This window comes from Gracilinanus agilis, chromosome 3 (genome assembly GCF_016433145.1).
Source record: "Gracilinanus agilis isolate LMUSP501 chromosome 3, AgileGrace, whole genome shotgun sequence".
Lineage (NCBI taxonomy): Eukaryota > Metazoa > Chordata > Mammalia > Didelphimorphia > Didelphidae > Gracilinanus > Gracilinanus agilis.
Window position 1 is genome coordinate 628,110,580 of NC_058132.1, and position 14,663 is coordinate 628,125,242.

Genomic DNA, 14,663 nt, shown 5'->3' on the forward strand with positions numbered 1-14,663 from the left:
GATTTCATCAGGTTAGTGAACTTAAGATATGTGAACTCCCCCCACCAATAGATATTGCAGCCCATTGATAATTGATAAACTGATAAAGTTTGCTAAAATGCAGGACTGACGAAGTCATTCTCTCTCCTGACTTAATAAAAGGTACTTCATAAATGCTTGTTGACTTGACTTAATCTCCCTGAGCCTAATCGTTTCCCTCTGCAAAATGACATGTTTGGAACAGATCTCTAAAGTCTCTTCCAGGTCTATTTCTGTGACATATTTTATAATTTGTTAATGATATTAATAGTAAATAGGAAAAATTAATCTCTCTTAGCCTTGGTTTCCTAATCTGCAAGATGGCAGAGTTGATCTTGATAATCTTTAAAGTCTCTTTCAGGTCTATTTCTGTGACATATTTTATAACTTAGTAATTATAATGATATAATTTGGTAATGTATATAATACAATAATTGCTACATGATATATAATAAAATAATTTGGTCATTAATAACAAATAGTTCATCAAAAGCCACTTTTTACCAACTAGCCAAGCTGTGGAATACCTTCCCCCCCCCCCATAAACCCTTGCTTTCTGCCCTAGTATCCTAGGACAGAAGGGCAAGGTCTAGACAATTGGGGTTAAGTGACTTGCCCAGGGTCACACATCTAGGAAGTGTCTAAGAACAGATTTGAACCCAGTCCTACCAACTCCAACTTGGTCCTCTATCCAGAGCTTTTGTTTTGAGGAGATATTCAATACCTTTGTTTTGAGGAGAACCAAATCATTTTCAGAAGCAGAGAACCATAGACTGGTCCTAAAAGTAGAGTGAACAGCTTACTCTCCATCAAGTCATTCTGCCTTTTTCCTTACCCAGACAGTTTAGCATTAGCTCATGGCTTAATTCACAACACAAATACAATATTTATAAAGGCCTCTGTTTATTTGTAAGTTATAAAATAATACAGATTCTCCAAGGAAAGAGAACCTCTTATTTTATTGATTCCTCCTTGCAATACAGAATCAGTTTGTGCTAGCTATATTTATACCTATGGTGGTCAATGAAAGGTAATTAGGTGACAGAGTGACTTTGGAGTCAGGAAGACCTGAATTCAAATTCTTTCGTAATTTAATTAGTTATTTGCTGTAAAACCTCAAGAAAATCACTAGTTATCCTTTGTTTCTTCATCAGCAAAATGGGGATAATCAGAGTTAGTAATAGAGATAATAATCATAAATCATCCCAGTCAATAATAAAGATAATATTATATAATCATAGTCAATAATATATAATAATCATGATCATTTATCTCACAGGATCAAATGAAACAATGGATGTAAAGGGACCTTAATGCACCATAGAAATGTGAATGGCTATTATGAGTGTTGACTAAAGAGCTTGGTCTGTCTTCTGTGGTGTCTAGCTTTATTGTATAACTGTTCCTAGGTTCTGCCTTTACTTTTCTTTCTTTATTTACAAAGACCTGTGTATCCAAATCTATCCAATATTCACTTTCCTTGCTGAGAATCTTCTCTGAATCAGTCTCACATTTTTGTGTGTTTCTACAGAAACAACACTGGATTTGGCAAGAGAATTCAGGCTTGGATCCCAATTCTGTCACTTACTACCTATGTAACTCTTGGGTAGGTCACTTAACTTCCTTAAAATTCAGTTTCCTCTGATATAAAATGAGGACTCTATGGCTTCTGAAGTTCACTTCTAAATATATGGTTCTATAATCCAATTGGGGTGTCCCTCCTAACAGATATTTATAGACTATATACGCACAGAGATGTATACACACATGCATGTAAATATATACATGTACATGCACACATGTACACATACACATGTCTCCATATGTACACTTGTGTATTTATAAAGAAATATAATAATAGTTACCATCTATATTGCTATGGCAACCTACTATGTGCCAGGAATTATACAAAGCACTGTATGAGAATTATCTCATAGGAGCCTCATAACCCTGGGAGGTTGATGCTGTTGTTATCCCCATTTTATAGATGAGGAAACTAAGGAAACAGGGTTAAGTGACTGACTCAGATTCACAAAGCTAATATATGTCCAAGACTGGATTTGAAGTCAGGTTTACCCAGTACTTCATCCACTGAACTACCTTCCCACACAACTGGCTATTATAATAGAAAGGAGCAGATAATAGAGGTGACCAGACTAATGAAATACAAAGACATGTTTACTCCCTGTCCTTGTCCTTTCACAAAAAGGATGAAAGAGTTCTCTGATTAAATTGGAAAAACAATTGGCCATTGGAAGTATAAAGATTGGTCATCCTCGTGGAGGCATTTGAACAGTTAAGCTTGGGAGCAGCAATGTGGTCCAGTGGAATGTCATGCCTAAGATGGGAGGTCCTCGGTTCAAAACTGGGGTATCAGCTAACACATAAGTGCAAGTTTTATGTGTCTATAGAAATAGATAGAAATGTAGATATAGATGTATGTATGAGTCTATTTGGGGGCAGCAGGTGGAGCAGAGGGATTGGCAATGGGGTTAAGTGATTTGCCCAAGTTCACACACTCAGGAAGTCTCAGGACAGATTTGAACCCAGAACATCCCTTCTCCAGGTCTCTCTCTCTCTCCCCACTAAGCCACCTAGCTGCCCTTTATATCTATCCCTTTCCAAGCAGAGTCTGGCATGCAGTGGGCACTTAATAAATGCTTTGATTAATTGATTGATTTTACTCTAGCATTAGTGTGATAGAGTGGTCGGTGCTAAACTTGAAATGACAAGACTTGAATTTGAATTCTAGCTTTACCACTTATTATTATCTACGAAATGTTGGGCAAGTCACTTAATCTTTCTGAACCTCAATTTTCTCATATATCAAATGTGAATAATAATAATTGTTATGTATCTCATAAGGTTGAGTAAAAACACTTTTAAAACTTTAATGTTCCATGTAAGTTTTAATTAATTATAGTAATAGTCATGTGCTTACGGCAGACCTGGGGAGGCTTATGAAGCTTAGAACAAAAAGGTCAAGGAAGAGCTATCCCTTCCCCTATATTATTCCTGCTGCTCTAGAGATAGGGATCCACAAAAGTAGAATATTGCATATATTGTCAGATTTTTTTTGTCTTTTCTTCTTCTTTGAAAAAAATTATTTGTTATAAGGGATGGCTCTCTGAGAATGAATACAGATAGAAATATAGGTGATTAATAAAATGACAACAAAAGATAACAATAAAAATTGATTTAAAAAAGGAAATACTTCCCCTCAACCAAAAAAAGCAGGAAAATGTATTTTCAATACTATTTTTTGTCCACATCTCAGAACAAGATCCAAAACAACTTCCTTATTAATTGTGAATGAGTTCTGGTAATTTGGGTTTCCTTTTTCTTTTTAAAAATCAGTTAGCTAATGATTTATTGTCAGCAGATAAATAAGCATTTGTGAAGAGTATACTATATGTTAAGTGTTGGGGGATATAATACAAGCAAATAAGGAAATACAAGCAAAAAAGGAAGTCATTTCCTGCCCTTGAGGAGCTTACTTTAGAATGGAATGTCCATTTTATTATATTTCTCCCCTCCTCCCAAAAAGTTCCTAGTTTTATTTATCAATTTAATGGAAATTTTTTTGTTTTCAATTTTTGTTCATCTCTCTCTCTCTCTCTCTCTCTCTTCTCTCTCTCTCTCTCTCTCTCTCTCTCTCTCTCTCTCTCTCTGTGTGTGTGTGTGTGTGTGTGTGTGTGTGTGTCTAGCTGTATTCAGTGTAATCTCCATTAAAAGCATCATTTTTTTTTTTTTTGTATCACAGCCCCTTCCTTGGCAGTCTGGTGGAGCCAATGATCCCCTTCTCAGGCCAAGTTTTCAAATGTATTTGATGAAATATATTTGCTTTAGAAGAAAAGCAATTATATTAAAATAAAGTTGTCAAAATACTTTTTAGTCCAAGTTCACAGAGTAGGTTATGAATCCCTGATAAAATGAAGATCTATTTCTTTCACATTATTAGTCCTACTTGGATGCTTTGACTGTGTTGTATGGAAATAACCTAGTCTTCTGCAATGCTATGGAACACAAGCTTTAAAAGAGACCAGTGATAGAATGTCCATTTGCCATCCAAAGACCAGCCTGGCTAGTTTGGAGAGGCTTGTCATCAGAGGACCAGCCACCAAGGGAAGGTGTTATTTTTGGCCAAACACAGCTCATAAAGTTGTTATTGTTGTTGTTCAGTCGATTCCTACTCTTCCAGGTCCCATTTGGGATTTCCTTGATAAAGATAATGGAGTGGTTTGCCATTTCCTTCTCCAGCCCATTTTATAGATGAGGAAACTGAGGCAAACAAGATTGAGTGATTTGCCCAACGCCACACAGCTAGGAAATGTCTGAGGCCAGATTTGAACTCAGGAAAATGAGTGTTCCTGACTTCCAAACCAGTTCTCTTTTCACTGAGCCAACTAGCTGCCCCCAAGCTCATAAAGACTGTCTACTAAACTAAACTCGGATGGGAGGATGAAATCTCAGCTCCCTTGAAGAAGAACTTCTGTGTACTTTGTTGGTGTTTTGTTCCTAGCTATTTATGGCCTTACTATCTCCCACAACAGAATATGTGTATTGGCCCATTTTTGTATCCCCATAGCTGAATATAGCAAATGCTAATGCAGCAGTAACCATGGGTAATCCCTCTGAAGTATGTTGGGATTGGACTTGACACATGGTAGCCATTCTTTATTTGTATTAATAATTTAATTTATTTATACTTTGTTATATTTATTTAATAGTTATTATTTTACTTATTTATGGTTATATTATTATACTTACTATTTATACTTGTTTATCAATATTTATGGTTTTATTTATACTTATGTTTATTGTTTGTTTATTTAATAATGTTTTTATTTATATTGTTTATATTTACGTATGGTATTATACTTATTTAATACTTATTTTAATATATTTATTACAATATATATTTTTATTTTTATTTATTTATGCTTATTTAAATTTATTATTTTATTTAACAATAATAATATCATTATTTTGTTAGTTGATATTTATATGGTGATTACAATGTGCCAGGCACTGTGTTTAAGCATTTTACAAATATTATTACAGGAGTGGTAGGGTTACACATTAAAGTTCCGAAACTTGCCTAGGGTCATATGCTAGGAAGTGTCCAAAGCCACATTTGAACCCCGTACCACTCATCTCTAAGCCTAGCTCTCAATCCACTCAACCACTTAGCTGTCCCTGATGGTTCTCTCTCTCTCTCTCTCTCTCTCTCTCTCTCTCTCTCTCTCTCTCTCTCTCTTCTTAAATTCTTATCTTCCATCTTGGAATCAATACTGTGTATTGTCTCCAAGGCAGAAGAGTGGTAAGAGCTAGGCAATGGGGGTCAAGTGACTTGCCCAGGGTCACACAGCTGGGAAGTGTCTGAGGCCACATTTGAACCTAGGACCTCCTGTCTCTAGGCCTGGCTCTCAATCCACTGAACTACCCAGCTGCCCACCATGAGTTTCTCTTTTTAAGGAAGTAACAATGAGATAAGACAGTACAGTGGTGGGCAAAGCACTGGGCTGGAAACTAGAGATTTTCAAATTCCATTTCCCATTATTTAGAGATCTTGGGTGAAGTTGTCTTCTCTGAAAGTGAAGAGCTGAGTCTAGATGGCCTCTAAGGTCCCTTCCAAGGCCTAAAGTTATGACCCTAAGGGGGAAGCTGGGTGGCTCAGTGGATTGAGAACCAGGCCTAGAGATGGGAGGTCCTAGATTCAAATCTGGCCTCAGGCACTTCCCAGCTATGTGACCCTGGGCAAGTCACTTGACCCCCGTTGCCTACCCTTACCACTCTTCTGCCTTGGAGCAATACACAGTATTGACTCCAAGACAGAAGGTAAGGGTTTAAAAATAAATAAATAAATAAATATTTAAAAAAATAAACTTATGACCCTAAATATTAACTACATGTCAAAGAAATAACATATTGTATAATACTCTTGTAACCTGTTAATTCATCTTTAAAATGTATATAATCAATGATTCAATAAGCATCTATTAAGCACCTATCAATCAATAAATACCCATTAAGTGCCTACTATGTGCCATAAGTGTCTATTTTTAAAATAAGCTGGAGATGCAAAGATACAAATGAAACTGTTCCTGCCCTCAAGAAACTTCTATTCTAGAGGAAGACAATATTTACACATAAAACATATATTCAAAGTAAGAAATACAAAATGAATGTTAAGGTCATTGGAGAGGAAGGCACTTGGAGAGCCAAGGAAGTTGGGGAAGGCCCCTGGTGGGAAGCTGAAGGGATTTTCTGGAAGTGGCTGGATGAGCAGAAGGGAGAGAAATCTAATCGGAGACCCCTCCGTGTCTAACGTGGAAAGCTTAACAGGAGTGGTCCCCGCTGAGCTGTGAGCTTCCCAGAGCCTTTCCCAAGTGGCCAGTAAAGAGGACATGGACTTTCTGTCCTCCTACATCCACTCTTCACTTTTCCTGCTTGTACAAATGATAGAAGTATCAAAGGCAAGATGGGAGAGATGGATGTCTTCCCGCCACACGAGATCTCATCGCTAAAAGGCTCAGGGACAGAATACGGACCATTGATTTCCCAGCGTGTCCATCACTTACCGGCCGCCACTCCGAATGTGATAAAGAGATAATGCACGTTGGTGGCGTAGGCGCTCAGGACCCAGCCCAGGGCATTCAGAATCCCTCCCATGATCGCAGTCTTGCGGCAGCCGCATGTGTTGATGAACAAGCCAATGAAAGGTCCTGGCGTGGAACATCAAAAAGAAGGAACAATTCAAATTTCATCGTCATTCCTCCTGAATAGAGTCTTACTTGGACACAATTATTGTACCTGAACAACTCTAAATAATGAGTGCCTTGAAACGTAATCATTATTAGACAAAACTAGGGAAAATGCTGGAAAGATGCATCCTTAGATAGAATAAGCAGAATCTCCAAATTATTACAATGGAATGGGCTGCCTCAGGAGGTACAAACAGGTAGCATAGTGGGTCCAATGGGGGACTTAGAATACAGAAGACCTGCTAGCGATTCCTTTGGGCCAGTCGGTCATCATCTCTGGATCTCAGTGTCCTCATCTATAAAACGAGAGGAGCTGGACCCAAAGAGCTCCATCTCTGCTCTGTTCTAGCCCTGCGTCTACCACCCTGGGAGGCAAATAGGCTGATTTATCCTTTTCTTTTTTTTTCTTAGAATAATACAAAAAAGAGACACGGACTAATGACTGGAGTGCTCGATGGGGTTAGAATTCTGCCTAGTTGTGTGATCCTGTCTGCCTTGATTTCCCCATCGGTAAAATGGGGGAAAATCATAGCCTCTACCTCTCAGGGTTATTGTAAGGGTCAGACGAGTTCATATTTCTAAAGCACTTTGGAAACCTTAAAGTGCTATACAATTATATCTATAATTTGTTACATATACTAGATGATAATAGATTATGCACTCTATAATATTATATATATTCTCTATAATATAATACACTCTATAATATTATATATATAATACACTCTATAATATTATATATATTCTCTATAATATAATACACTCTATAATATTATATATATAATACACTCTATAATATTATATATATTCTCTATAATATAATACACTCTATAATATTATATATATAATACACTCTATAATATTATATATATTCTCTATAATATAATACACTCTATAATATTATATATATAATACACTCTATAATATTATATATATTCTCTATAATATAATACACTCTATAATATTATATATATAATACACTCTATAATATTATATATATTCTCTATAATATAATACACTCTATAATATTATATATATAATACACTCTATAATATTATATATATTCTCTATAATATAATACACTCTATAATATTATATATAATACACTCTATAATATATATATTCTCTAATATAATACACTCTATAATATTATATATATAATACACTCTATAATATTATATATATTCTCTATAATATAATACACTCTATAATATTATATATAATACACTCTATAATATATATATTCTCTAATATAATACACTCTATAATATTATATATATAATACACTCTATAATATTATATATATTCTCTATAATATAATACACTCTATAATATTATATATAATACACTCTATAATATATATATTCTCTAATATAATACACTCTATAATATTATATATATAATACACTCTATAATATTATATATATTCTCTATAATATAATACACTCTATAATATTATATATATAATACACTCTATAATATTATATATATTCTCTATAATATAATACACTCTATAATATTATATATATTCTCTATAATATAATACACTCTATAATATTATATATATTCTCTATAATATAATATACTCTATAATATTATATATATTCTCTATAATATAATGCACTCTATAATATATATTCTCTATAATATGATACACTCTATAATATGATATATATTCTCTATAATATAATATACTCTATAATATATATTCTCTATAATATGATACACTCTATAATATTATACATAATACACTATAATATTATATATATATAATATCTATAAGATACACTCTATAATACTTCACGGTTTACAAAGTACTTTACAAATATTAACTCATTTGATTCCCATAATAATCCTGAGAGGCAGGATTATGATTATCCCCCTTTTACAAATGGAGAAGCAGAGATAAACACTGTTTAGGTGACAAGCCCAGGGTCAAGCCGCTGGCTGAGACCAAATTTTAACTGGGGCGTTCTTGACTCCAGGTCTAGTGTTCCATCCATTCTATCACGCAGCTGCGTCTTTACAGAGGTTAGCTTATTTAGGATTAGGATTAGGATTTAATGCACAAATGTAGCTCCTCTGGCTGCCCCCTCTCCTGTATTTCTCAAATGAAAATGGATCGATACTGAATGGCTTTGCAGAGATTTGTCGCCTTACAGTCTTGGGCATCAAGCAGAACATGAGTTTGTCAGAATGACAAACAGCCTCTGCTTTCTCCTACTGAGAATCGTCCCAGGCCTCCCATCAAGTTGTCCAACACTAGGAGTCCATCAGAAGCTCTTCAAGCCCCCCCGGCAGCCTGAATTCTCTGATGGGAGTTGGAGCAGGGGACCAGAACTTCTGCTTTATCCATAAATGAGGCAAAACGAAAGATCCGCATGCAAATGGAGGATAACAACAACAACAACAACTTTTATTTGGTGTTTACTATGTGCCAGACACTGTGGGAAGTATATTATATTATTACCTCATTTGATATATGCAATTCCATCTTGCTAATGGCTACTGTGGTGGATGGGGCATTCCTGAGATGGCTCAGTCTTAAATACACTGATGCTATCACATAATGATGACAGTAGATTAGTCAGATATTATTGCATTTGTTCACCCTGTTATCTTGGAGACAATCAGGCAGCAGATAAATATTTTGTTTGGTTTTTTTTACAACCCTTACCTTCTGCCTTAAAATCAATACTGTGTATCGGTTCTTGGGCAAAAGAGTTGCAAGAGAGTTGTAATGGGGGTTCAGTGACTTGCCCAGGCTCACATGGCTAGGGAATGTCTGAGGCTAGATTTAAACCCAGGACCTCCCAACTGTGCAGGTGGAAAATTTGCCACACCTGAGCTATACTTTAACCAAAGCAAAGTCCAAAAAGAGCCTCGCAGCGTGGGTCTCAGCCAAATTTCTCTCCCAAGCCTCTGTACGGCAAATGAGGACTTAAAAGGATGCTGGGAATGTAGCTCAGGTGTGGCAAATTTTCCACCTGCACACCTCTCTAGGCCTGGCTCTCTATCCAATAAACCTAGCTGCCCCCTAGACAAACATTTTCAAATAAAGATGGATCTGAAAATGGACAATGACCACATTACCAACACATTCTGGAAAACCTTTCACTTCAGATGATAATTATTAATGGCAAAAGATGATAACTCTTAAAGAATTTTAAGATATAGGTTAAAGGCATTTCTTCTGTATCTTTTACAATGATTTAAGTAATCTACACCATAATCATTCCAAGGTGTGTGTGTGGGGAACTCATGCTTGTCAGTTTGCTATTAATGGGCCTTTTTAGAATTGAGAAGGCCAATTTGAATGGCCTGATTATATTCTCCATGTTCCAGAAACTGCTCGTAAGCAAATGCTTTCAATGGACAGTTTATTTTTTCAATGTTACATTAAAAAAAGAATCTTTTGAATTTAATGCCCAAACAGACAAATGATAACCTTTGGAATTCAAGGAAAACCATGTCTCGTTGAAAAGGAACGTGGACTATACATGGGATACAAATGCATTCAGTGTTGGGCAATCAGTAACTTAATTTCTCTGGCTCTCAGTTTCTTCAACTGTAAAATGAGAACCTAGAAGACGTGGAAGGTTCCCTCCATCTCTAAATCTAGGGTCTAAATGTAGGAGCATGCCTACTGATGGAAGTGTCTCTGATTCCAATTCCTTCATCTTACAAATGAGGAAATTGAAGTTCAGGCCAGTTAAGTGACTTGCCCAGGGTCACATAGCTAATATGTATCAGAGACAGTATTCAAAACGAAGTCTTCCTGAGCCAAAGTCTACCACTAAAAGTGACCATAGAACTTCAGCCTTCCACACTGTTAGAGGCTTTGAAGATCTCATGGACAGTGTTATCTGAGTCATCACCATTTACTGAAAGTACAGTTTTAACAAAATTGAAACAGGCCATTCACTCTGCCCAATTATTCACAAACCATCCTAACTTGAGATTTGCATGTTCATTGAATGTTCCCTCCCACATGAGGCTTTTAGAGAATCATCGATTGGCAAGGAGGCAAATCCTAAAGCTAAATGGCCCACAAAAGGGAAAACAGTCTACAAGACATCTTTTTCTTCAAGGGAAAAGCTTCCTGAGTTTGGAATGCTTCTCAGTTAATAATGGACTTTCTCACTTTCTCAGGGCAGCTACGTAGCACAATGGATAGAGTAGTGGGTTTGGTATCAGGAGGACCTGAGCTCCTAATCCAGCTTCTGGCATTTACTAGCTATGTGAACCTGGGCAAGTCCTTTAACCCCATTTGTCTCGGTTTCTCCATCTGTAAAATGAGCTGGAGAAGGAAATGGCAAACCACTCCAGTATCTTTGGCAAGAAAATCCCAAATGGGGTCTGGAAGAGTCAGACATGACTGAACAACAACAAATGCATTGTTTAACCTTTGATCGACAGAATGAGTAAACTCTGGTGAGAAGAGAAATTTACTAGAACTTTTGGTGGCAAATTCTCTTCTTCTGAGTTCTTAAGACTGTGGCTGTATGGCTTATCTATACCACTGACCTGGTGTACCCCAGTGGTCCCACCAATGAAGTAAGAACTATTTAGAGCTATGTGCCAGGGAGAGAGGCATTGAGGATGACAGGCTTAGAGGCTAATGGGCTCTCAGAAGCCTTTGAGCCCACCTCCCCATTTTACACATGAGGAAAGATGGTCTAGAGAATTTAAGTGACTTGCTTACAGTAATAAATATGCATGTAATATATGCATATGCACATAATATAGATTCATATAATAAATAGGAAATCCAGAATTTGAACCGAGGTCTTTCTTTTGATTTAAAATTTGCCATGATCTCCACTATACTTCTCGATGATCTTAGCCTGATTCTTTTTACTAGACTCCATGACTAACCCAAATAAGGTTACCCTAGACCTGTATTGCAAATCTATGGCATGTGTGCCAACTCCAGAGGGGGTTGTTCCCCTCCCCATTGCCACATGCATCTGAGGACATTCCTCATTTCACCCATCCCTCTGCCCAGCAGCCCAATGAGAATGTTTCCCACCTCTCACATGTGGTGTGAGGATTGCTGTTTGGGCACTTGGTCTCTAAAAGGCTCTCCATCACTGCCCTAGACTGTGTGGGCTGTGTCTCCTGCATGGTGTAGCCCTGGAAGCCACATTTATTCATGCATTTTAAGTATTAGAAAATGAGGGACCTTTGATTACAGGTAAATGCCAGCCTGGGGTAATGGATGAAGAGCTGTTCTTAAAGTCAAGGAGACCGGAGTTCAAATCCTTTCTGCAACATATTCTGGCTTTGAGCCACTGAACAAGTCACAACCTCCAAGTGCTCAAGACAACTCTCTAAGACTAAGCTGCAGAGAAGGTGCTGACCTAGGTGAGGAGAAGGAGTTTCCTCACCTGGGAGGTCCTGTGCTAATGAAATCATAGGTCCAGTCCTTATCACCTTAGCCCTTAAAAAGGCAGCTCAGGTCCCAGCAGCTAAGGAACCAATCAATCAATCTTTTTAATATTTTCATTAATAACTCTTACCTTCTGTCTTAGAATCAATTTTGTATCTGTTCTAAAGCAAAAAGAGTAGTCAGGACTAGGCAATTGGAGTTAAGTGACTTAGCCAGGGTTACACAGCTAGGAAGTATCTGAGGCTAGATTTGAACTTGGCTCCTCCTGATTCCAGGTCTGGCACTCTATCCACTGAGCCATCTAGCTGCTTTTCAATCAATCTTTAATTGCAACTTATAATAAGCAAGTTGTTACACCTAGAAAAAAAAGTATTTTTGACCCCTGCATGTGGCTTATTCCTTCCCTGTGTGTGGTTCCCCCAACCTCCCAAACTGCCAAAGCATGTAAGATCCTGGAGGCAGAGCCTGAAATCATTTTCTTTGTATTCTCAGGAGAATGTCTGGCACAGGTAGACACTTAATACATGCTTGTGGATTGATCATTTGTGTAGCCTCCTGGCTATTCCTAGAACACAGCATTCCATCTCCTGACTCTGTGCATTTTCCCTGGCTGCCCCCCAGCCAGGAGTGTTCTCTCTCTTCATCTCCATCACTCAGATTATTTCACCTAAAATCCAACCCTGGTCCCTCTAAATCAGGGGTTGGCAACGTATGGCTCTTTCTGCAGGAGCCATAAAGTCCATTTTTTTTCAGGCGCTGTTACAGGAGCGGCACTGTGAGCACTGTACGGCTCTCACGAAATTACATTTTAAAAAATGTAGCATTTATGGCTCTCAGGGCCAAAAAGGTTGCCGACCCCTGCTCTAAATGCGCAAGCCTTCCCTCAGTGGATTATCTCCAATTTCTCCTTTCAATAGCTTTTCTTTTTCTTTAACCCCTCACCTTCCATCTTAGAATTAATACTGTGTACTGGTTCCAAGGTAGAAGAGTGATAAGAGCTAGGCAATGGGGGTTAAGTGACTTGCCTAGGGTCACACAGCTAGGAAGGCAATAGCTTGCTTTTACATATTTGTTACCATCCTGTCTCCTTTGTTACATTATGAACTCCTAGAGGGCAGGGGCTGTCTTTTGCCTCTTTTTGTATCTCTAGTTCTCACTACCATGGCTAGCACATAGTAGGAACTTAATATTTGCTTATTGATTTGATTTGACTTAAAAATCAACCTCACTTATGTGGCGACTTGGAAACATTTTCACTTTATTCTCTTTTAAAATATTTTTCATTTTCTTTGGAAGCAATACTTGTTACACTTCTGGTCAGCTGAGACAAATTGTTTCATTCACAAAAGAATAACCTGGGACTCCAAGGGAGTAGCAATGGTTGTAAGAAGAGTGGCCTTGGTCACACTTTAAGTTAAGACTTAAGAAAAGTGGTATAATACAGGGGAATGAACACTCCCTGGGAAGTTGATGGAGCTAGCTTCCAATTCTACACCTGACATTTATTACTTGTGTGACCTGAGGCAAGTCCTTTAACTTCTCTATGCCTCAGGTTCCTCATTTGTAAAAGGAGAGAGTTGAACTAGATGACTTCTAAGACCCTTTCTGGCTAGGTTGCACAGTAGGTAGTGCTCTAGATCTTGAGTCAGGAAGATCTCAGCACAACTCCAACCTTGACACTTACCAGCTATGTGACCTTAGGCAAGTATTTTAACACTGCTGTGTACCATACTATGTATTGGTTCCAAGACAGAAGAATGGTAAGAGCTAGGCAATGGGGGGTTAAGTGACTTGCCCAGGGTCACCCAGCTAGGAAGTGTCTGAGATCAAATTTGAATCCAGGACCTTCCATCTCTAAGCCTGCCTCTCAATCCACTGAGCCACTCAGCTGCCCCATTTTTTTTAGGTGCTCTATAAAGGTGAGTCTGACTCCAAAGACCACCCTCTTGGGTCTTTCTCTAGGGCTGGCAGACAACTTCCTAGTGTGACCCTGTAGATCCTCTCTCCTAAAATCTGAAGGCAGGTTCCCATCTGCCTCATGTCAGAGTGTTTGTGAAGAAAAAAAAGTGTTAGAATTCCTTGTTAAGAAGAGTGATAAAATGTGGGTCACAGCATTCTTGTCTTTCATTTTGTCTTTGTACCCTTAGGCTTTGCTTGTTCTGTCTGCTTAAGGAATGCTTCCTGAATGAGTAAGTGATGATTGAAAGGTCTTTTCTTGGTTCTGTTCTCCACCCCCACCTTTTTTTTTAAACCCTAAACTTCTGTCTTAGTATTAGCTCCAAGACAGAAGAGTGGCTCCAGCTAGGCAATTAGGGCTAAGTGACTTGCTCAGGATCTAACAACTAAGAAATATCTGAGGCCAGATTTGAACCCTAGACCTCCCATCTCTAGGTCTGGCATTCTATCCCCTGTGCTACTTAGCTGATCCATCCCATTCTCTTCTTGAGGACACAAACACAGACTTGCGAAAATTAAACAGCCATCAA

General features: G+C 37.6%; 1 protein-coding gene across 1 annotated transcript in view; it reads right to left on the reverse strand.

Moving 5' to 3' along the window:
* The window catches only part of SLC16A14 (solute carrier family 16 member 14), a 34,645-nt gene that overhangs the window by 16,100 nt on the left and 3,882 nt on the right, over window positions 1-14,663 (reverse strand). The window contains exon 2 of the mRNA XM_044667602.1: window positions 6,603-6,746. Within this exon, the coding sequence (XP_044523537.1) occupies window positions 6,603-6,746 (144 nt within the window). The remainder of the gene's footprint in view (window positions 1-6,602; window positions 6,747-14,663) is intronic.